This window comes from Diospyros lotus, chromosome 1 (assembly GCF_014633365.1).
Source record: "Diospyros lotus cultivar Yz01 chromosome 1, ASM1463336v1, whole genome shotgun sequence".
Taxonomy (NCBI): Eukaryota; Viridiplantae; Streptophyta; class Magnoliopsida; order Ericales; family Ebenaceae; genus Diospyros; species Diospyros lotus.
The window spans coordinates 24370102-24397947 of NC_068338.1; the positions used below are offsets into that span (position 1 = coordinate 24370102).

The window sequence follows — 27846 nt, forward strand, 5'->3', positions numbered from 1 at the left end:
AGGGCAGGCTACACAACACAAGTGCCTTTCCCTCGTCCTCTTCGGATGCTTCCTTCTTGACGTTGACATCTTATTTAGAGAAGCAGAACGGAAGCTATTATTGCGTGTTGTTTCCTGCCTCATCAGCTTCCATTGCTACTGCTGTTTCTCTCTCATGTCTCTCGCAACTTTCTAACCAACCCTCCCTCCCAAAACAAAATGGATAAAAAAAGTACGATTCTAATAATAATCAAGCGATCAGTGAATTGATGGATGGATATTGGTTGGATGCACACAAAAATTCTGTATAAACTTAGTTTATTTATCTAAGATAAATCGATTGATTAGATATAAAATAAACATTTAAATTTATCTTATAACTGTTCGGTTGAATCTATTTTATATAAACAGATTAAATCTATAGAAGAAGAATTATCAAATATCACAACTCTCCGATACACCTCTGTCGGTGATATATTATTTTATGTCTTGGGCTCTCCGAACAGAGCCCAAGTAGTTATGTTATTAGTTGGGCTTGGGCAGGCCCATAATCAGACTGGGGCCGGGCTTGGTGAGGAAGGAAACGCCTGAGAATATCAGTGTGTTAACGCAATTAATAAATTAAATAACAAAACGACGCTACATTACAACTTTCCGGCACATCTGTCCTCTTCAGGCTTCAGGCCCTCCCAATCTCTCCGTCCCCGTCCCCGTCCCCATCCCCATCCCCATCCCCTCTTAGACGCAGTAGGAGAAGCGTCTAGGAGTATCAGTGTGGATGTATAGATTGTACTCTTCCTCCCATTCATCATTCATCCCGCTCCCGCTCACTGTCACTGGTTAACCGCGAACACCAAATCAGAGCGGACAGCTTCACATTCTCAAACCCTAACCCCCCAAATCCCAATCTCCAGATTCAGATTCATAAAACCCTTTCAAAACCACCCACCCGATCGCCTGCCTCCATTGATAGAGATATTCTTTTTCCCAATGTTCCCTTTCTCGTCTTCATCATCGTCTTCGCCATTGCTGCCCACTCTCCTTCTCTTCTTGCTCTCTCTCCCTGTGCTTTTCCTTCTCGCTCCACGTATCCTCCCGCCCCGCCCTCTCCCCCCAATCTCCCTCCCCGACGACCTCGACGACCTCGCCCTCTTCCGCCGCGCCGCCGCCGCTGACACCCCTCCGCCGCACCCCCACCGCCGCCCCTCCGCCAAGACCCGCCTCGGCTCCACCAACCCCCGCCCCCCCAAAATCGCCTTCCTCTTCCTCACCAATTCCGATCTCCACTTCGCCCCTCTCTGGCAACGTTTCTTTGCCAATGGATCCACCGCCCTTTACAACGTCTACGTCCACGCCGATCCCACCGTCAGTATCAGCCCTCCCGGCGGCGTCTTCACCGGCCGCTTCATCCCCGCCAAGAGGACCCGACGCGCCTCCGCCTCACTGATCTCCGCCTCCCGCCGCCTTCTCGCCCACGCCCTCCTCGACGACCCCCACAACGCCTTCTTCGCCCTCCTCTCCCAACATTGCGTCCCGCTCCACTCCTTCGCCTACCTCTACAACACTATCTTCCACCACTCCATTCCCGAATTAACTCGCCTGCGCAAGCTACAGCACCGCAGCTTCATCGAGATACTCTCGCAGCAGTCCTTTCTATGGAAGAGGTACGTCGCCAGGGGGAAATACGTGATGCTTCCGGAGGTCCGGTTCGATCAGTTCCGGATCGGATCCCAGTTCTTCATTCTCGCGCGGCGGCACGCGGTCCTGGTGGTCGGAGAGCGGCGGCTCTGGAGGAAGTTCCAGCTGCCCTGTCTGGACACCGAATCTTGTTACCCAGAAGAGCATTATTTCCCGACGCTGCTGTCAATGGAGGATCCGGATGGCTGCACTAAGTATACACTGACTCGTGTTAATTGGACCGGAAGCACCGACGGACACCCATATATGTACCGGCGGCCGGAGGTCTCACCACAGCTGATTTACAATCTTCGCCAGTCGAATTTCTCTCCTTCATACTTGTTTGCCAGGAAATTCTCACCGGATTGTTTGGACCCGTTGCTGGACATCTCTGATTCGGTCATCTTCCGGGACTAGGATCGGCATCTGGTGAGTAATGATCAAAATTTTGTTTGTCTATATCAGTTCACTGTGTTTCAAGTTGGCTCAGTGAGAGCTGAGTTGACTCGGGAGATAATTGGAATGGCAAGTGGATATTAGATATTGGTTTGGCACTGGCAGTAGCTTAGGTTATGGCGAGTTGACTCGGTAGATATTTGGAATGTCAAATGGTAGGTGTTGATTTGGTACTAGCGGCAAGGTTAGCGTGTTTGCTGAGTTGACTCGGGGGATGTTTGGAACAAATGGATGGTAGATATTGATTTGGTAGAGTTGTAGTTTCATCTACTATTGAAAAGTTGGAATCTTTTCCTTAGGCTTGAGCGGCAAGGTTTGTCAGAAGTCTCCAAGTACTTTTCCTTGGGCTTGAGCGGTAATTTTGCCTTTAAGATTGCTTCCTTTAGAATGTGGGGAGGATTTTTATTTTACCAAAAAGAAAAGTATCAAACTGGGCATGTTCCAAGTTGAATAATGGATGAGGTGATTCAGATTTTGCCTATTGATTCTTCTGTTGATGCTCATGTTCCTCGATATAAAGTTACTCAAAACACCCATATCACATCCTTCATTGAGCACTGGCATTACACTAGTTCCATGGCTAAGGTGGATGGTTTTTGTTTTCAAGTTTCATTTTGAGCTAGTGTCTAATTGAATTGAAGACAAAGTTAGTTGATTGAGAGAAGTGGAAGTTTATATCTTCTTCTTGTGGAATATATTTGAATTCTTTGGCAGGTAATTTTAGAATAGATATTTGAAATGGTTAAATAGAACCAGATTGAGAAAAAAATTAGAAAATTTAATCCACTTCTTCCCAATGACAATTTTTTTATTGAACCCACTTTTGCATTTTTGTGTGTGCGTGTGTGCGTGTTGGTGCACTTGTTTCTTGGCAATATTTTCATCTTTTCTTTTGTGTGTTTATTTCCAGTTTCCAGCATCTTTCACATCAGACTACATAAAATTTTGATGTTGCTAGTGTTCTGAAAATTGGATTGCAGTAGTGAACTGGATGGGAGAAATCATCAAGGTTCAACTATTGAACCAGAGTTGAACTGAGTTTTAGGATAATTAAATAACTAAAAGTAATTATAAATCAAATCTGAAATAATTAAAATATATTATTGACTTAAATAAGTTACCAATATACATCACAAAAGTAATATATAATTGTGATAAAATTATATGCCAATGCATTAGCTGGCTCAGGTAAACTTGTCCTTTCATCATAAAATGGAAGAAACTAGAGAAAGGGAAAAAAAAAAAAAAATCTCTTTAATGGTTCTGAGAAGCCAAAGCAACCTGGATCTTTAAGCATTTCACTTGGCTACCTAAGAGTAGTATTTCAAATTCGTCTCTCCACCCACACTTGGCTCAGTTGGTGGTCTAAATCAAAGCTAATTCATCAGCAAGAAAAGCCTTTCCTGCAAATTTGTCTTCTTCAATCCCAAACCCTTTGATCTTCAATCTCAAATTTCATTTCTGAATGACCAATGTTTTTTCTTCTTCAGAGAATTAAATCCAATTTGAGTTCAAAGTTCCTTTTCTAGGCACTGGAGTTTGAGAGATTACTAGGGCCCAAATTAGAGAACAATGCGCAACTTTAAGCTTTTTCCTTTGCTTCTTTATCCTTTTCCTTTCCATCTTCTCCATTAACCCAAATTTGAGTTCAGCAAACTCTGATATGACTTTGCTGCCTCTCCTTCACTTTTATTTTTTCTCTGAACCAACAATGTTTGTGCTACTTGCCTTTACCTCTCTTCTTTGCTGCTGCTGCTACTTCCTTGTGTCCCCTTTTTCTTTCCAGTTAATTCAACCCTGGATTTTGGTAAACCCAAATCTATATTCAGTTCATCTTAAAATAAAATCTATATTCATTTGGATCTGTTGATTCATCCGTTACTTGGCTGGTTTCTTCAGCACCCTGGACCACTATGGTTACAATTGCCGGTTAATTGAGTCTAATTGGCCAGTTTGGTTCAGTTTTTAGAACGCTGGACATTGGAATAAATAAAAGGAAAAGTGTATTAAATTAGAATGGAATACAAAAACAGGGCAAACTGAAGGGTAACTCTAATTATTTATTTTAATTGGACCTTTGCGGTTCATATTCAAAATGCGTGTCAAGAAACAGGGCATGCCCCTTGCCGCGATAACCGTTTCCATTTTCACAAGCTCAATGATTTGCAAAGATGTGTGGTTTTATACTACATTCTCTGTTACCTGTGAAGTTCATGCTGGAATCAATGCTTAGATAGATCATTGTGTGTTTACTTTTTGCAGATGAGGAAAATGAGAGGAAATTTTTCAAGTACTGGAAAAGGATGAATTCAAGGACAAGGAGGTTGCAAAGAGGCCACAAGAAGCCTTGCAACCCGAGAACCCAGAACTCCCAACTTAAGCATGAGAACGGATTTCGCTTTCTGATGCCTAGTAGTTAGCAATACGTTAAGGTATATTTGGTGTTGTAATATATATATAGTGATGGTGGCAGTAGTAGAAGTGGGTAATGATGATCCTTTTATTGTGTATTTTGTACATGTTGATGTATCAACAAGAGGCCATTCCATATGACCGAACCCCCCTGGAGAGTTTAATTAGCAGCTGCAAGTTTCAATTGCCTTTTCAATTGAAAGGTGGATCTTGCCCTGCTTCTGAAAATGAGGCATCAAAGTCTTAAGGCTTTTTCCTTCCCCTTTCCTTTCCTCTTTGTCTCTGTTTGGTACCCTATCAATTGTGTTAGTAATTTGGATGCGTGTCATGCGTTTATGCAATAAATAATTCTTAGTAATTATCGATGGCATTGGGACGTCTGTTTGCTGGGATTATGGTTTGATTGCTATGGTTTTAACATCCCATTCTAGAGATGTTACCTTAAATCCTATTTTTATTTTTCGATCATGAGGGTGCCCCCTTTTGGTGTGATGCCAATTTAACAATAGGGATATTTTGATATATAACCTTTAAGCAATGGTCAGTGTTAATTTTTAAAAGCACATAGGATTTTTTTTTTTTGGTATTTATACTAAACTTCTAAAGTATATTTTATTCTAAATTAGAACTTTAATGGGCTTAGCAACATCCCCGCGCATGTATGTGCTCGTGTGTGTGTGTGTAATATAGAAGCTAAAGTTCATATTTCTATGGGTGAAGGTTAACTAGTACACTTTAACCAATCAAAGCAAGACATGTAATTGAAATATAACTAATCGGGCAAATGCACGTACCAATTATGCACTTGGGACTTAATTTGTTGTGAATTAAATCAGGTGCACTAGGGTGCATGATAGAGAAATTTATAAATCTATACTATTGTAAAAGGGTAGGGTAAATTGCAATAAGGATTTTGGAGATTTTAACAAAAAGGGAAATTTTATTTGCAGTTTGGTAATTTGCTTTTCACAACTATATTTTAATATGACTAAAATAATCTTAAGCAAAAATTCATTAGTGTAATATCTCGGGAGTTCAGAGGAGAGTAGTATATATCGAGAATAAGTAAAAAAGAAAACAATACCAGCTAGATATTTTTTGGGCTGAATGTTGGTAAAGAACTCCCAAGTTAAGCATGTTTGACCTGGGGTAATCCAAAGATAGGTGACCCTCCTGGGAAGTTCACGTAAGTCCATCAGGATAAATTATTCTGGTCCTTCTTATCGCTCGATGTGGGATGTTACAGGTGGTATTAGAGCCGACTCTTAGAGAAGACGGTCCAATGAGGGCGGAGAGTGGTGCCGGGGTACAAGGCCTGATCAAGGAGCGGCTCCTGGCAGGCTTCTAGGATGGCAGCCTCCGAATGGGAGAAGGTCTGGGACTAGTTGTAAGGTCGCATGACGAGAACGTCATGTGCTCAAGGGGGGGTGAATGTAATACCCGAGAGCCCAGAGAAGTTAGTATATATCGAGGATAGTGTAAGGAAGGAAACTACACCAGTTGAATACCTTTTGGGCTGAATGTTGGCAAAGAACTCCCAAGTCAAGCGTACTTGACTTGGGGTAATCCAATGATGGGTGACCCTTCTAGGAAGTTCGCGTAGATCTATCAGGATAAGTTATTCCGGTCCTTCCTATCGCTCGATGTGGGATGTTACAGCTAGTCACCCCATCTTTTTTTTTATTCATCATCGCTGCCAGCATATTTCCTTAACAGCAACAACAAAGGTTGCCAATCATTAAGGAAGAAGGAGAGGAGATCGACGGCTATGGCGCCTGTCCATGGGTGCGTTCCTTGCGACCACCCATCATCACAAAGCTCCCACTAGCAACTGTGACGAACGCGGAGCTCGCATCCCCTGAACCCTACGGTTCAAGTGCAATGATAGGCAATCGCAAGAAATATGGTCATTGGTAGTGCAAGGATAGGGTACCACATTCATCATAGCCGTCAGTGGGAGCTTTGCGATGAGGGAACGTTGTCACTGATGATGATGATTGGGTGTGATGATGGTGTGTGCAAAGAGAAAATGGGATGACTGTGTACACTAAAGAGTATTTTTAAAAATAATTGTTGCAAAAAGTAATTATAGGTGAATGTGAAGAGTAATTGTAAAAGGTGGCTATGAAAAGCAAAAAAATGTGACTGCAAATAGAATTTCTCAAACAAAAAATACAAAACTTCCTCAATTGCCAAAAATGCCTCTCTCTTTATTTTCTCTTTCTCATTCTCTTTACCTTTCTTGAATAAATTCTTCTTTGACATAAGCATGTTTCTCAAAACACTTTCTCTCTTTTTCTCTCTCCTCCCTTTCTTTTCATCTCTTTCTCATCATGTTAAGTTATAACCAATATAGAGAGAGAGAGAGATCGGGATCTTTGTTATAGAGATGCCATCATGATGAGTTTGTTATCAATGAGACAAATAAGAAAGAGGGATAGAAATTGAGACGTTTGCAACATGCTTCCAACGATTGTTTTTGGTGAAGAGGTAAGCTCCTCTAAGGGTGGATTCAGGGGTTGAGGTTGGGAGGAGTTAAAGCCTATGCCAATCCTTCTCAGATCCACCCGTAGATGGAACAATAAGGGCAATTGACTTATTTGACCATTAATTCTGCACATATATGCATATATACAGGGCTGAGACTGACATGAGTTTCAACTCGTAACTCTTGTGACAATAATATACACATAAAATATGAAAAAAAATAAATAAGAAAAGGATAGCATGGTCTTTTTACTTGACATTTTTTATGATAAGAGAGTCTTTGGCATTTTTAATAACTCAAAAGAATTTAATAATCTTCACAAAAACTCAAAAAGTGATAAATGTAATCTACGCTAAACATAAAAGTAATACTGGAGCGAGTGGATTACTGCAGGTTTGGAGGAGTGAGTGAGTGACTATCCTCATTGGCTTTATATAATAATAATATTAATTACAACCCAACAGTCAGTTCCACTTTTGGCAGTGGGGGGCTTTCCTTTTTGACCCTCGCAGAGAGAGTGAGAGAGTGAGAGTGATTGCGTCCCCATTTCTTATTCTTGCATTGCTTTTACGCTCATTATTATTATTATTATTATTATTATTATTATTTCTGGGTATCGTTTGTTACATTTTATTATTCTAATAATTAAGCTTGTATTCTGTTTTTAAGTTATTTTTAATTTTTAATTTTTTAAAATAATAAAAACGTGTTTTTTTTATCGTTTTTAAAAATATATTTTTAAAAATAAAAAAAATTCAAAACAACAAAAAATTATTTTGAGTGTTTTTATCCAAAATAAACTCAAAATTCAAAATATATTTATTTATTTATTTATTTATTCATATTTTATTATTATAATAAAAAAATATTACAAAATTCATTAAACTTAAAATGTAAATATTTCCTTAATAATTTATAAACATTAAATATTTTTAATTTACTAAATAATCAAATTTATTGAATAAAATATCATTAAAAAATTATTTTCAAAATTTCAGAGAGAACATATTTTCTAATTTCCTATTTTGAAAAATAGTTTTTTAAAATGACAAAGAGAACGCGTTTTCAATTTTCTAAAAACAGACTATCAAAATAGAAAATTAAAAATAAATTCAAAACTCAAAATTAAAAATTGAAAAGCAAAGAGAATGCAATCTAAACCTCCTCCTGCTTATAACAACAAGTGCCTTTCTTATTCTTGCATTGCTTTTACGCTCATTATTATTATTATTATTATTATTTTTGGTATCGTTTGTTACTTTTTATTATTCTAATAATTAAGGTTGTCTTCTTTTTATTGTTTTTAAGTTATTTTTAGTTTTTAATTTTTTAAAATAATAAAAACGCGTTCTTTTTATTGTTTTTAAAAATATATTTTTAAAAAAAAAAAAAAATTTATAAAAAAAACTCAAAATAACAAAAAGTTGTTTTGAGTGTTTTTATTCAAAATAAACTCAAAACTCAAAATATATTTATTTATTCATATTTTATTATTATAATAAAAAAAATATTACAAAATTCATTAACTTTAAAATGTAGATATTTTTTTAATAATTTATAAACATTAAATATTTTTAATTTACTAAATAATCAAATTTATTGAATAAAATATTATTAAAAAATTATTTTCAAAATTTCAAAAAGAACACGTTTTCTAATTTTTTGTTTTGAGAAATAATTTTTTAAAATGATAAAGATAAGTAGTTTTCAATTTTCTAAAAACAGACTATCAAAATATAAAATTAAAAATAAATTCAAAACTCAAAATTAAAAATTAAAAAGTAAAGAGAATGCAGCCTAAACCTCTTCCATTGCTGGTAACAACAAGTGCCTTTCTTTCATCAACACTTTAATTTATATATATATATATATATATATATATATATGGATGCTACGAAGAAGAAGATGGTGAGCTTACTTTATAATATATATATATGTGACCTAATACATATATACAAGAATAAAATTATTTTCAATTTAGACTGTATTTATTTTTTATCAAGTTATACAATATTTTAAATCTCTTAATAAAGTGCATAAAAATAAAAAGTTAGTAAGACATTCAAAATATTTTATAATTTAAATTATAAAAAATAATATAATTTAAACTAAAAATAATCAAGCTCTATATATAAATATAATTTTTTTAGAACAGTAGTAGTAATGTAGTAGCGTTTGACATTTGGTTTGGGCAGTAGTAAGTAGGTGGTTGAGATGGAGCTGCGTTAACTCAACTCACCGCTCTATCCCACGTCACAATCCATACCATAGATACCATTACCATGCCCAATCCAAATCCCAATCCAAATCCCACTTTAAAAGACAAATATCACTTTGAATCGAATCTTGATGCTTCTTTGTGACGTCTCAGCCTCACCACTTTGCATTCTGCCCCTCGACAAAAATATGGGATTTCTTTCATTAGGATAAAATTACTGTATTTTGAAGGTTTCATCTTAGCCCTTGTGTACTTTATTTTAATTTCTTAATAAAGTAAGGAGTAGGTTCAATCCGATCCCACCCCACCCCACCCCACGACACATAATAAACTTGATTTATAGAGATGTAAAAATTTAAATGTCATAAATACAAATGATTATAAAATAAATACTTATTGAGATATAAGAGAATTGATTTTTTAATTCACATTGCCTTAATTTGATTTATGAAGACGTAAAAGTTTAAACATCATGGACACACACGCGACTATAAAATGACACACTCATCAAGGCATTGCGGAATTGTTACTTTTTTTTCTCTTGAATACAAATGTATTGCCTATGGCTGGCAACCAACCATTCTTTCATTTGCACTCTACCTCGAAGGGCCTTTCTCTTCAAGTTATCCCCAGACAATTCTAACAAATTAACAATCTTTGATTGGAGATTAGCAATCTAATAAGACAACCTGACCTGACTGACTGAGCATGGGAAAGAATCCCTCACCATTGTCCAGGTGTTATAAATTTACTAGTGATTTTCTTCACATCATCAATTTCCTCCACATGTTTCTACACATACTTCTACTCCATGCTACAATTATTTATTGTACATAACCAATTCAAACTCCTTTCTTCTCTTAAGACTACACAACAACTATGCATAAACCTTTTATCTATAAATACCATATATATATAGATAGATCTTTATATCTTTATATTAAAAAAGTATATAATTTCTAGTGATGATTAACTGAGCATAAAACACCTTAATTTTCCTTGTTAACATTTGGTCAATCGCTCTTTCCCAAAATTTCATAAAGTGACTCATTAGTTTAATCTCTTTACAATTTTCACAACTTTAAACATCTCATCTATCCTTATAAATAGGTATTAAAACGTTCATGCTCCACTCATCTAGCATCATTTTTTCGTTTAAAGATCACATTAAGCAATTTTGTTAACTAAAAAAACTGCCCTTTTCTCTCATGTTTTTGCATGTTTCTATTGAGATATTATCTAGTCCAAAAACTTGATCATAGTTAGACATGAATTAATAATTTAGTCAAGTTAAAACACTGTAAAGGTGATGGAATCCTCCAAGAAGAAGTATCTGTATACCCTTTTTTTTCCTCTCATCCATCTCCAATCACCACAATGAATAAACTTCTATCAGTCGTCAACCTTGAACAAAAAATGATTTGAGATTCACTCAGCAAGAGAAGAAAAAAGAAGTTAAAAGAATGTCACAACTTAACCTGCTTTCCCTTGCCCTTTCTTTGCATATGCAACTTGCACAAAGTTCATAGAATCTGCATTTACGTTCCCAGTAGCTGAGCAGCTGAAGAAATTCTATTTGCAAGTTGGGATAAGCTCATTAAGCAGAAGTTGCATGCACTCATCCAAAGAAATCCCTTCACACCTTAAGGAAGATAAGAGAGCATCCGATTGCGACTACGTGGGTTGGGTTATATCAGGGAGCGAGGTTGCTGAAGCCGAAGTATAGAGTTCTTTGTTGCAATGCATTGATAGCATAATCAACCTGAAGGTGACCAAACTGGGACTTGAACCGAAGACCATATCCCAAACCAACTCCATTTCCTGGTTTGCCATGTCTTAGGGCAGGATTTCCTGAAATTCCCAAAATATATCATCGCCTTGCGCAGATTATGGAGAGAGAAAACAAAGAAACTATGAACACAGATAGACAAAGATCACACCAAAAAAAAAGAACAGATAACTTGTACCCAAAAAATGAAAAGAATGATGTTCTTTTGTCAATTTTCTTAGGATATAGCATGTAGAAAAAAAATAACAGAAACAGAATGAGAAAAAGAAGAGAAAGAAAGTAAAAGAACTTTCCACCCTTATTCTCCGTTGCCTGTTGCATCCATTTGCGGACAAATTAGCACGGTTTGTCTATTTCATGCCCATACCGTTTTGGTAGTTTGGCTGCAAAATTTCTTCGTTGCTGTATTTCCTATGAGAGTGTAACTAATTTTAATTGATCCCAGTAAGTCAATAACCCCATATCGTACGACATGACTTTGAAGTACATTCACTATCTCACAATCGACGAAACTAATAAGTGGCAAAGCGACATTAGAAAAAAGAGTCCAAAACACATATGCAGAACGGAGCACCCTTAGGCAGTCAGTTGACCTGACACATTAGGAACTCCATAGATAAATTTCCCAATTGTCCAATTCTGTAACTTTTGAAACTCAAAAATTTGGACACAGGAGTTCCACTAGCTCCCAAGCTCAATAGGGTAGGAGATGTAAGAAAACATAGGTCTGATGGAGTTCAAAGATTTTTGAGGACATTGACTTTGACAACATACGTAGATCATCTCGACCACAGGTTAGCAACCTATAAGGTCACTGGAGCGTCCAAAGAGATTACTATAATCATCAACGTAGTTCATCAAAATTTCAAGGTTATTTGGGTCTAGACAGTCATTATGTTATGTCCATGGATACCAGCATTCCCACCACAGGGACACTGCAAGCAAAAGAAGAATTTATTTCTATGAGGCAGGCCAGATTACTTCCAGATTTGTACCTTTATTCCCAGGATAAGAGTAATCCTTCTGTCTATATCCTACTGGTGACAAGACGAGATACTCTATAACCAAAAAAAACACACTCTAGTGGTGGAACCTTCAGATGAGGCCACTGAGTTTAATATGGAGACTGAAAAAATATTGAGAAATGATAAAACCACCATGCTTATATAAAAAAGCTTTCTAACTCATCAGTACTCCCATACATTGGAGGAATTTCTTAAATAGTGTCCTATACTCATGTTGCTGCTAGGACAAACTTGCAGCTTGAAGCACCTTGCCAGTCCTCTGAGGTTGCTATATCTGCATTTAAGCTGTAGTCATGGTACTATACCAATACCTGTAAAATCCCCAGCACTTTTCCTTGTTCTCCTTACATTTGTTCCATTATCATCTTGACGTGCATAACAAGAATAGGATTGCAATTGATTCGAGTAATGAATCAACTGTTGGTTATGGTGAATCTCACTTCTCCTGGAAAGCAGGTGCTTCACTTAAAGTGACTTTCTTTGCCTAGTCAGCTTCTCTTGAGGCTATTCTCACAGCTGACAACTTGAGGAATAGGCGACAGGTAGTGATAAATTGGTGCTACATGTGCAAGTGGAGCAGGGAGATAAACCATCTTCTACTTCACTGCAGCTAGCATTATTCTCTCCTTTGGTATTCAGTGAGCTATCACAGCCAGCGAGCGGATTTGGTTCATCGCAATCTTGATATCTATTATCTAGAAAGCATCAGCTTTGTTTTTTTTTTTTTTTTGGTGTGTGTGTGTTGGGGGGGGGAAGAGAATGGACTCACGGATAAGATTAACAGACAGATGAGATGCCCCAAAGACATAAGCAGCATAAAGATTCACAATTTTTCTTCATTCCAAAGGTCCATCAAGAGTAAGATTGTCCAATATCTTAGACAACCAGTTAGCATGACAATTATCATCAATATTTTGATATATACAGAAGCTTTTGATGGTTAAGGCAGAGGATTCATTTGTCTCTCCTTTCATAGCAATGATCAAGTTAAGACCTTGGCAAACTATAAACGCCAACAAACTTTCAAGAATAAATTAAAATTAAGTTTCAACCCTGTACATCTAGTTTTTGATAAGAGAAACCAAGCTAAGCAATTGCAAAATCTGATGGCTAGAAAAAGTGCAATTACAAAACATGTTAAGAAGTCTGTGTCAAGATAAACTAACCTGGAACATGATGGCCGGAACCCAAATCCGTTCCACAATCCAAGAAAATAGCACCTTCTAACATCTGATTCTGCATACAGCAAGAATCAATGTAAGAGTCTGATTAGTAGAAAATTTATGGAATCAAGTGTGGCAACTGCAAGAAGATAACATACAAAGAATATAGATGGGGTATGGAGAGTGAAGGCACAAAACATAAGGTAGTCCAGCCATTCATCTTACAAGTGAGTATATACATGTAAATATTGTGAAATGAGCATTTCAATCCATTTTCATCTCAAGGGGGGAATGTTAAAGTTCAAATTAAACTAAGAGACGGAGATTAGAGATAAGTTTGAGAATAACAGAAAAATCTTGTTTCTATCTTTAGAGTTCTATATATTTGATTGTTTCTCTATATTGAGCTGTTGAATGGAACAGCATTATTATCTTCCAGCCTTAGATCTAGCCTTCATGCTGAATCATGTATATTTCTGTGCCTTGACTCTCTATTCAATATTCTATAATTTTTATATTTTATTTTCTGATAACAATATTTTGCAAACATGTGTTACATCCCTTGGGTAAAACTCACCTTCAAAAACTAGCTATCAAGGGGAGGGTGCCCAACAAGTTATAAATCCTACACCAAGAGCCTAAATTTTCGATATGGAACAAGTCTCATATCTTGTAGTGGACCATAACATACCACCACGCTCCACAATCTGTTGCCCACGACGGCAGGTTGTGCACTAGTCACGACTAATCCTAGACAAACACTACAATACCGGCGTCACCTCCGTCGCCATGTGATTGCAACTAGGAGACATAAGGCCGACTTTGATACCACTGTTAGACCCCTTGGGTAGAACTCATCCTCAAAAGCTAGCTATCAAGGGGAGGGTGCCCAAGAGATTATAAAACCCACACACCAAGAGCCTAAATTTTCGATATGGGACAAGTCTTATACTTTGCAGTGGACCATAACAACATGTTAACAAGAAGACAACAAGTGCATGTTTGTCTAAAAGAAAATATCACAAACCCGAGAAAGAGATAAGAGAAAAAATCAGGGAGAAAATCAATATCTCTGTATCAAGTATTCAAATAATCAAAAGCTTGAATTCCAAAATATATCATATGCCTTATTTATAGGCAACTTCTGAAAAGATTAACCGACCTAAAAGATAAAAACAGAAAATCTAATCGAAATATGATTCTAATCCCAAAATCAAATATGTCTATAAACAACTATGATAAATCAATGCAAATCAACATAAATAAAATAAATCATCCAATATATAGTAACCCAAGTTTTCTAGCTGCTTATAAAACTCCATTGCAGCTTGCTGCTTTCAGTACAAGAAAGCGCCTTTTAGTGCTATTTGTTTCATGAAATCATCTTAACCTAGACAACAAAAGCGTAACAATAAGAAATATGGATATTCAATCATATCTTCACATGCTAGGACTTGGAAATTAGATGACACCTAAAAAGCTATTAAGTGGACAGAATGGCATGCGCTTAGAGTAGTAAGCAGGACTCCTGCAAAAGAAGCTTAGTTATTAAAAGAAGAAAAACATGAACAAAAGGAAACTACCCTACTGAGTCAACCATGGGGGCAAAAAAAGAGTACTTGCTTATTGATAAGAAAGATCCCTTATAGGGGTCAAGATGCCATTGAGACCTGCTGCCACTTTTACTGGTTTATAACCTGGAAAAAAGAAGAATAGACTCCAAATCTCGAAGATTTCAGTGCTTCTAATAGGCTCTCTGTTATAGCTCCACTATGAATTTGAAAGGCTAGTAAACATTCTGGCATCATTCCACAAGCATCAACTGCAGTGAAGCTTTTCCTATTTAACCGTACAGTCCATATTTCTTATTTTTTATTCCTCTCCAGATAGTGGAAGTCCTTGCTGCTTATAAAGTAAGCAACTTCTCTTTTCTAGTGAAGGAATAATTTTGGCAACCAGATCCACATTTCCTTGCTCTAGTTTTTTATTGATTTTAGACATTTACCTTTCCTACTTGCTTTTTTCTGTGTGCGTGTTCAAAATAGGAAATTTTCCTCTTTTTTTCATCCTCTATTCTCTTCGGATTTCCAATTGACCCCAAACATGGTTTCAGAGTTCCCCTCTAAGTGTGTGTTCATTAAGTTACTCTGTAAATGAGATAACATGTTGCCATATACAGTACCATCCTCAGTGGTGTTCTTGGGAGGAAAGAAATGCAAATCCTATACATGAAGACACCCTCAATTTCATTGAGAGTTTTAGAAGTATATCAAACAGTGCTACTGATTTAATACAAAAAAATCATTTTCAAGGAGACCTATGCAACTCTACCTTCACATATAGGCAATTATGCATTTTAGAATCTGTTACGTAATTAGTTGTTCTCTTTTTTCTCAATGTGATGTTACATCAATTTTCTGGTTTATGAAGTTTTGAACTGAAGTCAATGGGCAAATGCAACAGTATCTGTTCTAGATGGACCAGTTCTCTCTCTTCTTACTATGTCCCTGTTAGCATAATATATATGGATTTTCTGCAAAATGCAGAAGAACAATAATTGCTGTAAACTATGGAATTGCCAGGAAAAACATATCAGATCATTTACCGCTGAACAAACAAACAAGAAAAAGAGTAAACTTCTGGGGATATGATATCTGCCAAACACGAGCTAAAGTGTTTCCATTCTGCATTAGTTGTGCTAAAAATTTTAGATTGGAATAGAAATACTTTCAGGGTTTTTTGAGAATGTATCTGTTGATTTGATGAACCTTCTCTGAGTCACAATACAAGCAATGAATGTCAAGCACTTGAGAAATTCCTAAATAAAACCATTGCAACAAAGCACAGAAATAAAAGAAATGGAATATTATGGATACAGATATCTTGATGTGACATTTATGGGCTTGATAAAGAAAAATGGTTGAAGTAAGCTGAGATAAGACATTAGTAAAAGAAAAACTACAAGTTCAGTGGGATAAATTTGTCCCACTAGCCCCCCCAGTATAAAATAATCCCACCTGAGTGGATTAAAGTTTACAATTTTTGGACTATTTTATTTTCCCCTCCACTATATAAACCCTCTCAATCTTCTCTCTTCTCATAAATGCATTTTCTCTTCCATCACTGCTGCTACTACCGCCATCATCAACCACCATCATCTCTCTTCCTCTATCTCCCATATCATCCACTGCCACTGCCATCAATTTTTCTTCTTCTTCCAGATTTTCAACCACCATTGATTCGTCTTCTTTCCTTTTTTTTTTTTCTTTTTTTTTTTTTTTTGAAAGAAGGCGGAGCATTGTTAGTTAATAAGATCAAGAAGATACACCAGAAGCTGCCCCCCACAATCTCCTCACAAAAGCACCAGAAAATACAGCACCCAAACCCCAAAATTAATATATGGAGATACAGTAGTAAATATATGCATATATGCATGTTGGAGACATATTTATATATGCATGTATGAAACATATTTATCTATAGAATTATCTTTACAACTTCCATATGTTTTATGTTTGAATAATCTTTCATTTTTCAGAAGATTTGTAATGTTCAAGGTCATATTTCTCAAATGATTAAAAAGGTGGGTGGATTTGCAAACCATTCAGTTTTAAGGACCCTTATTCTGTAGTTATCAAATAAGGATTCTTAAAGAATAAATTTTACAATGAGGAGGAGTGATGAATCCTGGATCTCACCAAGAAATCATGCCTGCCATCATTTGCTCTCTAGGGATCAAGTAAGGACAACAAACACACCTTCAGTATGGACTCTCTCCCTTAATTTTGGTTAAACAAGAAATATATCATATTCTTCATTATAATAGCAAATAATAATTTAAATGGTTTTCCTTGTTGCTCAATTTCCCAAAGGAGGAGTTCATATTTAAGTCTTGACATGGAAACACCAAGAATGATCAATTTGATATTATAAATATAAAGGTCTATCTTAAAAAAATCTTGCCTTTTCCTTTCTGAATGCTCCGAGGATATACAAAGGAGCTACATTTCATACTTTTCAACTTTGCCTTGCACACTTACCTTTTTAAACAAAAGCTTGCATGACCCAAGCAATAAACCAAACATTCTAGTGCAATAACAAATTGTTCCATTCTCCTCAGCCAGTCTTAACACTTTGTGTCTGTAGACACCCTGAAGATCATCAATAGTGTCATTCGATTCAAACCTACTAACCAAATATAAAATGCAAGATTCAAGGGTACTTTGTGGTGCTGAATCCGTTAGACTAAATCCTTGAGCACCACCAATAATAACTGACACCTAAAAGTACATATAAGTCCATTATATATCTCTTTGTGTTGCACTTTTATCTAAGTATGTTTGTTTTGTTGATGAGTTATCTAAGCATGTTTGTTGCTTAGACATTACCTTTAAATGGGAAATGACATAAATATAGAGACAGGATTTGTGTGTGTGTGTGTGGGGGGGGGGGGGGGGGGGGGGGGGAGGAACAAGTAAATAACACAAAAATTCATTTTGAAGAGTAGGTTCCCTTCTTCCAATTACAATGTTCCAAGACAGATGAACCAAGCCCTTGAATTCAATAGTCTATATCCTGCTTGTCAAAAGGAGTATCCCAAAACATGTTTAAATGTAATATTTTCAAATGCATTTTTTATACTTATACATACCAGAAGGAGATAATAAGTTTGTCCAATATAACCTGCTGATGTAGGCCATATTAGTAATGCTGTGGAAAATATTGAAGTGGATTGAAAAATAGGAATTAGAATTATTTATTTTATTTTCTTCTTTTTTTTGTTAATCATTTAGCTATTAGGTTCCATTAGAATCCTAGTTAGATTGGGATTGTGTCTATTGGAATCCTATTATAGTTGGATTATATCTATTAGGTATACTTATATAGAGTTGTTTAGGATGTAATTGAAGGTAGACTTTGATTATTGATTTGATTCGAGTTTAGATTGTGATGTGTAGTTGTTGTCTTTCTTCCTGTGGGCTCTGCATCAATTGGTATCAGAGCTATCTTTCTCTTGATCATTCTACATCAATTGTTCAATCATGCTTTGCTGGTTAGGCACCAGGAAAATCTAGAATGCAGTGTTCACCTCTTACCTTTACAATATCATCCTTGAAACTATGATATTGACTCGTAGTACAAAACCTACATACTAGTCTTGCCAATGGAATAATAGAATGTAAAAGTTCAAATGACAAACATGTAATTCTCCTCATAGTACAACATCATCCTTGATGCTATGATATCAACCGCCACACAAAACCTTCCAACAAACATTATGTTGTCTTACCAAAGGAACAATAGAATGTAAATTTCATACTGTAAACAAGTATTTTCCACTCTTCAAGCATGCCTAGCAGGTTAGGAAGCTGCAAACTCTAGAGTGTGGTGTTTGTCTCTTGCCCTTAAAAATCATCCTTAATGCTATAATACAATGGAAAATCATCCCCAAAGAAGAAATCAATTGGCCATGCCTCCATGTAAAATTAACAAAAAGAGGCATCCCCAACACATGAGGCCCCCTTCTTTGCAAGGGTCATTTTTGTACACAGCTATATCCTTGCTTTGTAAGAAGGTTGTCTCCTTAACTCAAATCTTAGCTCCATGTAAAATTAATAAATGGTAATTTTACAATAGTGATTCTTAACAACTGAACACTTAGAAACTTGGACTTTTAGGAATAAATATTATGTGAGTAAACCAGCAACAGAGATTCTTCAGATGCTTGGGCAAACCCACCCAGTTTATATCAGGGAAGATATCAAGAAACACGAGTTGAGACATATCAATAAGGTAAATAAACAGAAGTGATTACATCATAAATTGTTGAAATCTAATGCCATGAGAAAGTCATTACATACCAAAGGGAATGTCAATTCACTGTTAGCAACCAGACAAGATCTACCAGACCCAATTGCACCTTCACCATATCCACGAACACTACCAAGACCCCCAATGGCAAATGCTTGATAAGGAGCTATGTCCCCTACGATGGAACCGCCTGTTAAGCTGGGAATAAAAACCTCATAAATCATACAGGATACAGACAAAAGAAAAACACATCAATGCACACACTTTGCAGATTATTTACAGGAAGCATGCTGGAAATTTTAGGTATGTTGAATAAGGGAGTTTTGTAAAGTATGCAGAAGAGGTTAGGCTATGTTCAGAAATTTTTATTCTTTTCGTACTTCCCATCTTTAATAAACTTATCATTGGCAAAGTAAAGTTTTTTATTTTGATACAGATCCCTATCTTGAGAACTTTCTTAAATGAACATTATTTTTTTCTGTTTTTGACATTAGCATCAGATACTAGTTTTTTACCAAACTAGCATCCGGTGTTACTTTAACCTCGTCGAGCAAAACCAGCCAGTTCAACTAGCAGGTTTGTACCACAGAAAGACCGGCCGATTCAACTTGCTGGTTTATACCTGCCTTAGCAAAATTTTGCTAGGTGTTCCTCTTCTCTCTCCCTCCCTCCCATTCTCCCCTCTCTCTAAATCAACATCCCAAAATTGGGTGTTCAGTGATGTTGAGAGAGAGAGAGAGAGGAACACCTGGCAAAATTTTGCTAAGTGTTGGTACAAACCAACCAGTTAATCTGGTGGGTTTATGCCACAGGCCTAGACCTGCCAGTTCAACTAGCTAGTTTTTCCTGACCCAGGTTCAGATAACACTAGATGTTAGTTTGGTTAAAAATTACTATCCAATGCTAATATCATAAATAGAAAAAAAAAATCCTATTTTGAGAATAGTGTCTTCCATTTTGTTCTTGATTGTCTCATGATAACCCTCGCTCTTTTTTTATTTTGAAAGCTCTACTAATCCAGGTCCCCAACTATTATCAGTCTGTTAAAAGATTTCTTGATACAATTCTAAATAATGTTAAGTTACGCTTGCTTGGTCAATTCCTGCTTACTTCTTTTCTTAATGCTTCTTACATGTTTGCAATAACTTAACCAGCATAACACTTCATGTTACTTAATTCTTTTATACTATCCTGACTTACAGTTTACATTATCCATCCTCAGCCAAGATTGATTCCTTGAGTTACCACCTTAAGCAAAATCTCTCTCACCTAGTCAAGAGAAATGCTGGTCCAAGTTGAACTCCCTTTGTTGCAACAAATTTGAACCGGTTGAAGATCAGCCACTTGGATAGAACAGGGATCCCTTGCTCAATTTGTAGAGTAAACTGTATATAAAAGAAAAATTTGAAGTAAAAAATATGCATTCATATCATGTTGGGAATAAAAACATTCACTTTTAGTTTGATAAGTAAGACAAGTTACTCGATTGAAACTACGATCATCCGCCTTTGCAAATTGAGAGTCTTGCTTCAATACTACCATACTGTCATGATAACTGCCACTGTACAACAAGTATTTCACACACAAGTTAAAATCAGTCAGCCAGCTTGTCCAAAACAGGATAGTTGAAGCCTTTACTACCTGCAGGTCACTGGAAACCCATCCAGATCTCTGCTTATTGAGCGGCCATCATCATTAATTGGACGGACATGCTGCATGAAGACAAAACTTAAAACCTCTTCTAAACCAATTTCTGGCTCACATCTGGACCTCGAGAATGCAAATAGATGCTAATCATATAAAATGTAAGAACACGGATAAACCTCAAACTTTATGCTGGTTTTGCTGCTCCAGTGAGAACTTGCAGGCTCATTCAGGTCTAGCCCTGCAGACAAGCGGCAAAGATTTATGCCTCCACTCCCTGTACGGGAGAAGTTGTCAAAAGGAAGACCATGTACCCCAATCTCAGGTGAAATAGAGTTCTGCAAATTGATCAAAGTAACGCATATCATATAACTAGCTACAAACTGCCACAAATATCTTCTTCAAAAGATGCAGTCCGCCAATTCCTGAATTCAATTTTCAGAAGTTCATTTGTTGGTTCAAAAAGTTCAACTATCAGTTTTCAGAATTCAATTTCAATTAAAAATAAATTAAACATAGAAAAAGAGAAACCTGGATGACAAAAGACTTCTGTGGAAGCCATTCAGGCCCCGGCTTTCTATAGGCTATCAAGACATTGGAGTCAAAGAGGCCTTTATCCCACAACACATCGAGCTTCTCGCTCCTACCAAATAAATTGGGGTGTTTGATGCAGAGACTGCCGGGGGGGAACAAACGATAAATTAGAACCGGAGAATTTGAAAATTCTCGATTGAAACCAAAGAGGAATTGCCACAACGGTACCTCCCAATTACGAGCGAAAGTGGACTGCCAGAATTCCTGTTTCGAGAAGAGAGAGAGAGTTGAAGATAGGGATCCGAGTGAACACACAAAGGTTAAAGAATAGATAGGCAAAAATGGAACCTGAAAGGAGAGAGCATTAGAGCAGCACATAGCTTGTGGGTGAAATCAACATTGAAATCGATCTTGGCTGCACAGAAGCAATCATCAAATTCAAATACAATCAGTAGGTTGGCGCATATGTATGGATTGTAGTGAAATTTGTTTGGAAATGCAGGAATAGTCGACCTTTGCCGGCATGAATACTCTTCTGAGCTCCCATCCCATTACTGGTTCCACCATTCAAGTGAAACCATCAACCGCGCTGCAAATGGGCACGAGTTGTTCTAATACGTTTGGGTGCTTTACTTGCGATGGGTGTTTGGAAGCTGACAATAATGGGAGCCGAAGAATCTCAAAAGTTATCTCTTTCTTTTTCACAGCGATATTTATATTCCATTGGATTATGCTAAACAAACAACTTTGTTCACAAACTCAAAGTGAAATTACATATAACCCTTAAGTGTAAAAGACAAATTCACCCTTTTACCTCTCAATCTCACTTTTAGTCTCACCTCACTCTCTTTGTCTCGCACCTTTTGAAAACTCTCATTACTGCCACACTCTCTCTCTTTAAATCTCTCTCTACAACACAACACTAGATCAGTTGTCGTCTCTCTCTATCAAAGCTCAGTCTCACCGCCTTCTCTTTCACTCTCACTCTCTCTTTCATTGTCTCTCCATCTTTCACCTTTCGAAAACCCCCATTACCATCACACTCTCACTTTCTCTTTCATTCTCACCTATCTCACTATCTTTTTCACTGTTTCTTCATCTATCACATTTCGAAAACCCTTATTACTGCCACACTCTCACTCTCTCTTTCACTGTTTCTCCATCTCTTACATTTCAAAAACCCTCATTATCGCCATACTCTCACTCTCTGTTTCACTCTCACATATCTCATTATTTCTTTCATTATCTCTCCGTCTCTCACATTTCAGAAACCTCCATTATCACCACACTTTTACTCTCTCTCTCTCTCTCTGTGCAATGCCAGATCGCCCACCGTCTTTCTTTATCGAAGCTCAACCTCATCGCCTTTTCCAAGTCGACCACCGCCAGATCCACCATTCATCAGCAGTTCAATGCCAAATTGGCCACCCACACTCTTACTTTAGGATCAATAATAGATTGAGCTAGCTCGTGGATGGTAGATTTTCTTGATGAGTATTTAATTTATGATATTTTTCTGGGCGTATATTTCTCCATTCTTGTGTAACAACATAATAGCCTTCTACACACATTAGATTCAATTTTTATTTTGTTATTTAACATTAGACTTAACCAGATTTTAAGCTCAATTGTTATTTTTTTCATATTTGATGTTAATTTTTATTTAATAGTTGTTAAAATTAAAAATTAGTGATGTTAGCTAACATGAGTGATGTTAAATAAAAATTAGATTTTATGTTATTTTTTTCAGATTTAAAGTTGCTAGCTATAGGGTTGTTAAATAAAAAATTAACATTAATTTTTTCAAATTTGATGTTAGCTATAGGGTTGATGCATGAGTGATCTTAATGGCCAAATTTTGTACTTAGTTGCTATTATTTTTCAAATTTTATTATGGATAATCAATTATATTTTAGAAGATGAAGGAAACTAACAATGAGTGACATAGATATGTTTGATTTTTTCCCCCAAATTTGGCACAGTTTCCTTAAACTACAACCATATAAAACAAGCTTGCTAATAGAATGTATGTGGATAATGCAAATTATAAATCTAACATTATATTCTCATATGATCATACATTGTTTTGATCCAGGAAATCATATTGTGCTTGCGAAATCATTTGAAAATAATGAGGGAACTTTGGTTGATAAGATAATGAGTGTCTTGCATTAAACGATGAACTACCAGAAGAAGATAATGATCTTATCCCCTAAGGTAGGAATGAAGTTCAATGACGAGAATGAAGTTTTGGAATTTTACAAAAATTATGTTTACCATGTGGATTTTCTTATTAAAAGAAAGAGTTTGAAGAAGGGCAATGATAGGGTGGTAAGATATGTGGGATATGCATGTAATCGAGAAGGCAAAAGAAATATTAAATCTAGCACCTCCATGAACCCTCAACCAACAATTCAGTTAGGGTGTAAAGCTAGGCTAGCAACATGTTTAGATATTTTAGGGACATAGTGAATAAGCATGGTCCATCTTAAGCATAACCATAAAACAACTCCAACCAAGTCTAGGTTATATCAATGCAACACACATTTAAGCTAACATGTGAAGTGGCAACTTGAAGTGAATGATATAACTGGAATTCCATCACACAAAAGTTTTAACTCAACTGTTGTTGAAACTGGTGGATATAAGAACTTGACGTTTGTGGAAAAAGATTGCAGAACTTGCATTGATCAGGTGAGGAGGTTAAGACTTGGGGAAGGAGATGTTGCTGCCATTCAAGCTTACTTTTCGAATATGTAAGTCTTTTGTTCGAGTTTTTACTTTAGTATGGATTTGGATTAAGAGTGTTGATTGAATAATGTCTTTTGGGATGATAATAGGTGTAGACAAGCATTCAAGAAATTCGACGATGTCACATTTGACATCACATACCTGACCAATAGATATGACATGTCGTTTGCTTCATTCATTAGTGTAAATCACCACAGACAATCAACACTGCTTGGATGTAGTATAATTCCCAACAAAAACACCAAGACTTTTGTGTGACTCTTTAGGACATGGCTTGAGTGTATGGAGGATTAGGCCCTTGCAGGAATAATCACTGATCAAGATAGGGCCATGCAAAATGCTATTGAAATAGTCTTTCCTAACACAAAGAATAGATGGTGCTTGTGGCATATATTAAAGAATTTACCTGAAAATTTGGGAATCATAATTACAAGACTTATATTCTTTTGGCAGCACATGACGCAGTGTATGAATCATAGAGTCCTAGAGAATTCGAGCAAGCTTGGAATTCAATGATTGAGCAATATGCACTGCGTGACAACGATTGGTCATATGGACTTTACAGAGAAAGAGGCTGATGGATCCCATGTTTCTTGAAAAATAGTTTTTGGGTAGGGATGTCAACAATGCAACGAAGTGAGAGTATGAATGCATTCTTCGATGGATATGTACACTCGAAAACCTCATTGAAGCAATTTGTTGAACAATATAAGCGGGCAATGAGATGTAAGGTAGAAAATGAGTTTTAGGCCGACGTTAGGTCATTTTCTCAGATGGGGCCCATGTGCATTGAAGTATCCCATAGAGAAACAATTTCAAGAAGTTTACACAATCACAAAATTCAAGGAGTTTTAAGAATAGTTTACTAGGAAGATGTATTATGCAATTGTGTTTACCGAAAAGGGACCACTAGGTACGACGTATGAGGTATAAGAAGATATCATATTTGACAATAGAGTAAAGGAAAAAAAATTATTCAGTTGTGTTTTGAGAAAGTGAAATGTGATATTGTTTGCAGTTGTTACATGTTCGAGTCTGAGGAAATAATTTACAGACATGCTGTGACAATATTGATTCAAAATGGTATCAGGTTAATTACTGAGAGGTATATCTTATGGCGATGGAGGAGAGATGTTAGTAAATCCTACATGAGAGTTAAAATCAATTATAATGGTTTGATTAGTATGCCTAGTCAGTTAAGATACAATAAACTGTGCAATAAGTTTAACAAGGTAGCCAACTTGGTAGCAAATGATGAAGAATGAACCCGAGCAACTATAGAGTGGATTCAATGTCAAATGAATGCATTGAGCATACCCAATGCAAAGCCAAGCTATGGCAGTAACATATATGCTGAACACAATGTACAAGAACAACTCCATGATTGTAGAAATAGAGTAACAACTTCTAGTGGGCAAATAATAGATCCGAGATATTTCCAGACAAAAGAAGCCCCTAAAAAGCTTCGTAAGAAGGATCCATTGAAAACAAGTACCCAGAAAGCGAATGTATGTTTTTTTATATTTTTTACTTACCTCAAATTAATTTTATGCTCAAATTCTCGATTGTAATGGTTGTTGCTTTCGTTTGATATTTATATGGGATCTCCAAAATTTAGCAAAGGCAAGACCTTGAGGCAAAATATTGATCAAGATGCTTAAGCATTCAATCAAGTTTTTCCACAAGATACACAATATCACACGTTTCCACCAATCTTTTACTCACAACAATTGATGGTAAATAATAGGATAAGATAAGATTAGATTAATAATATAACTTGAATATCTTCCAACATTGTGATCAAAGCTAGTTTTCAAAATTTTAAATTTGGAATTTTGAATATGAAAACATTCAAATGTGTGATAGAGATTGATAAGAGTTAAGGTTTGGTGAAGATAAAAAAATAGAAGCTTCATGGCATAAATGACAATGAAATTGGAGACAAAGAGAGAGAGAAAAACAAGATACTTAAAAAAATTTAACAATGATATATTAATGATGGGGTAATTGTAACGTGATAATAAAATTTAAAGATAATTTTTGTGTTTTCTCAAATGTTACAGATATCAGGGTACTTAGTGTATTTTTTCGTTTAAAATTTGTATACATTTTAATAGTTTCATTTGAAATTCTTACATTTAAAATTCAATTATTTGGATAAATATGATAAATGAAAATTTTTCAAAATCATTCATTCCAAATTTAAATTATGCTAACATTTCATATCGGTAAATATAATAAATATATGTCGTATATTTATATAAATAATTTACTAGATGTTTAGCACATAATATGCACACGTGAGTAACAACATCGAAAATTTTAAATGAAAATAGTGTCGCTTAGTCCGTATTAAGATGGACGATTTAGAAAGGAACAATACAAGATAGGAAAAAATATTACTCCTCTTAGGTAATATTTGTTAACCAAAATATATACTGAAAAATGTGAGATATGAAAAATATTTTGAATAAAAATATTTTCTATTGTATTTGTTAAATTTTTTAAAAAAATATCACATAATTTCTTATTTTAAATTTTTAAGATAAATTTATCTTTTCTTTTTTTAAATAATTTATTTTAAATTTTATAAACAAATTATCTTAAATCTTATTTTACTCATTTTAAATGAAGATTTCATAATAAAACAGAATAGGAAGAGAGGATACATGATGTATCCCCCTCATGCCTCCCTTTTTTGTCGCGTCGTAAGTAGCTTATGTTATGTTGTCTTACTACTGAGTGGTAAAAGCCTTGATTGGTGGTTGACCCTGAGCTTGCTAGTGCTCACGTGTCGCCCAATCCACCTCCCGCACACAGCCGCTTGTTGTTGTTCAGCCGTGATGGCTCAGCGATCGACGGGCGACGATTGAGTTTTCTAACTTCTATTTTTATTTTTTTTAGAGTATAATATATTTATATGTTGGTTTTATACTTTTATTTATGTATTATTATGTGTTTATTTCGTTATTTATGTTGTGTTTTATGAGTGATTATTAATTAGTGTGTATTTATTTGCATAAATCAAACAATAAATAAATTTTTATTAATAATTTGTAATTTTTTATTAACTGAATTGGTAATTTAGCATAAATCGTAAATTATTTGCAATAATCATTGTTTATTAATTGAATGCAAATTGTAATTAATTTGAATTTATTTGTTGTTTGAGTTTATTAATTGCATACATCTCAAAATATTTGCAACACATAATTTTTAATTAATTATTTTGCAATAATTTGGTTTTATTAATTGCATAGACCCACAATTATTTACAATAATTTTAAGTTATTAATTGTTTTCAAATTGTAATAATTTTGTAAAACTTGTTTATTAATTACTATAGATTTATTAATAATTAATTTGAATAGAAATGAATAAATTAATTTAATTGTACCTTTCCATGAAAGAATGTCTTAATGATTCTTTTATTTATAAGTATTTGGTGTTTTCAAGTTATATTCTTAATTATAAGTAGCTACGAATTTATTAATATTTTTATCTACAATGTAAGTATTAATTTTTCATGTACCATGATTATGTTAATAAATTTTAAATTATATAAATAATAATTATTTCTAATGAATTAGCTAGATGGTAGATCCTTAAAAAAAAAAAAGAAAAGGAGCAAATACATCTCCATATACCATTAATGGCGGCAAAAGCATGGAAGATATGTCAATAGAAGTTGAACCTCCTCACTCCACTCTATTTGAATCTCAACTTCCAACTCAAATTTCCTAGAACAAAGAAGAGATCAACAACAAATTAAAGGCTTGGAATTGTTTTACTAAATATGGAATTGAAGATGGACTATCAAGGCATTTTGTAAGTTTTACGAGGGCAATTATGCTACCAACACTAATAAAAATGACATCAAAATTTTGTTGTCACGCATA

General features: G+C 35.4%; 2 protein-coding genes across 2 annotated transcripts; one reads left to right on the forward strand and one right to left on the reverse strand.

Moving 5' to 3' along the window:
- The first annotated feature begins 615 nt into the window (after nt 1–615).
- Nucleotides 616–4791, forward strand: LOC127802055 (glycosyltransferase BC10). Its single transcript, XM_052337717.1, has 2 exons — nt 616–2085; nt 4375–4791. The coding sequence occupies exon 1, from the start codon at nt 970–972 to the stop codon at nt 2071–2073; it is 1104 nt and encodes a 367-aa protein (XP_052193677.1). The 5' UTR covers nt 616–969; the 3' UTR covers nt 2074–2085; nt 4375–4791.
- Nucleotides 4792–10482: 5691 nt separating this feature from the next.
- On the reverse strand, nt 10483–21887 carry LOC127793567 (outer envelope protein 39, chloroplastic). Its single transcript, XM_052324331.1, has 11 exons — nt 21710–21887; nt 21545–21611; nt 21425–21460; nt 21194–21338; nt 20842–21000; nt 20660–20730; nt 20501–20579; nt 20288–20403; nt 19069–19216; nt 13211–13280; nt 10483–11081 (listed from the first exon to the last, which is right to left on the reverse strand). Exons 1-11 carry the CDS (start codon nt 21741–21743, stop codon nt 10924–10926), a joined length of 1083 nt encoding a protein of 360 aa, XP_052180291.1. The 5' UTR covers nt 21744–21887; the 3' UTR covers nt 10483–10923.
- Nucleotides 21888–27846: the final 5959 nt, after the last annotated feature.

Coding starts and splice junctions, on each gene's coding strand:
- LOC127802055 (XM_052337717.1), top strand. CDS start 970: ATGTTCCCTTTCTCGTCTTCATCATCGTCTTCGCCATTGCTGCCCACT.
- LOC127793567 (XM_052324331.1), bottom strand. CDS start 21,743: ATGGGAGCTCAGAAGAGTATTCATGCCGGCAAAG. Junction 20,731..20,841: donor AAACCAGCATAAAGTTTGAG/GTTTATCCGTGT, acceptor GTCTTCATGCAG/CATGTCCGTCCAATTAATGA. Junction 13,281..19,068: donor GTGAATTGACATTCCCTTTG/GTATGTAATGAC, acceptor TGCTGTATGCAG/AATCAGATGTTAGAAGGTGC.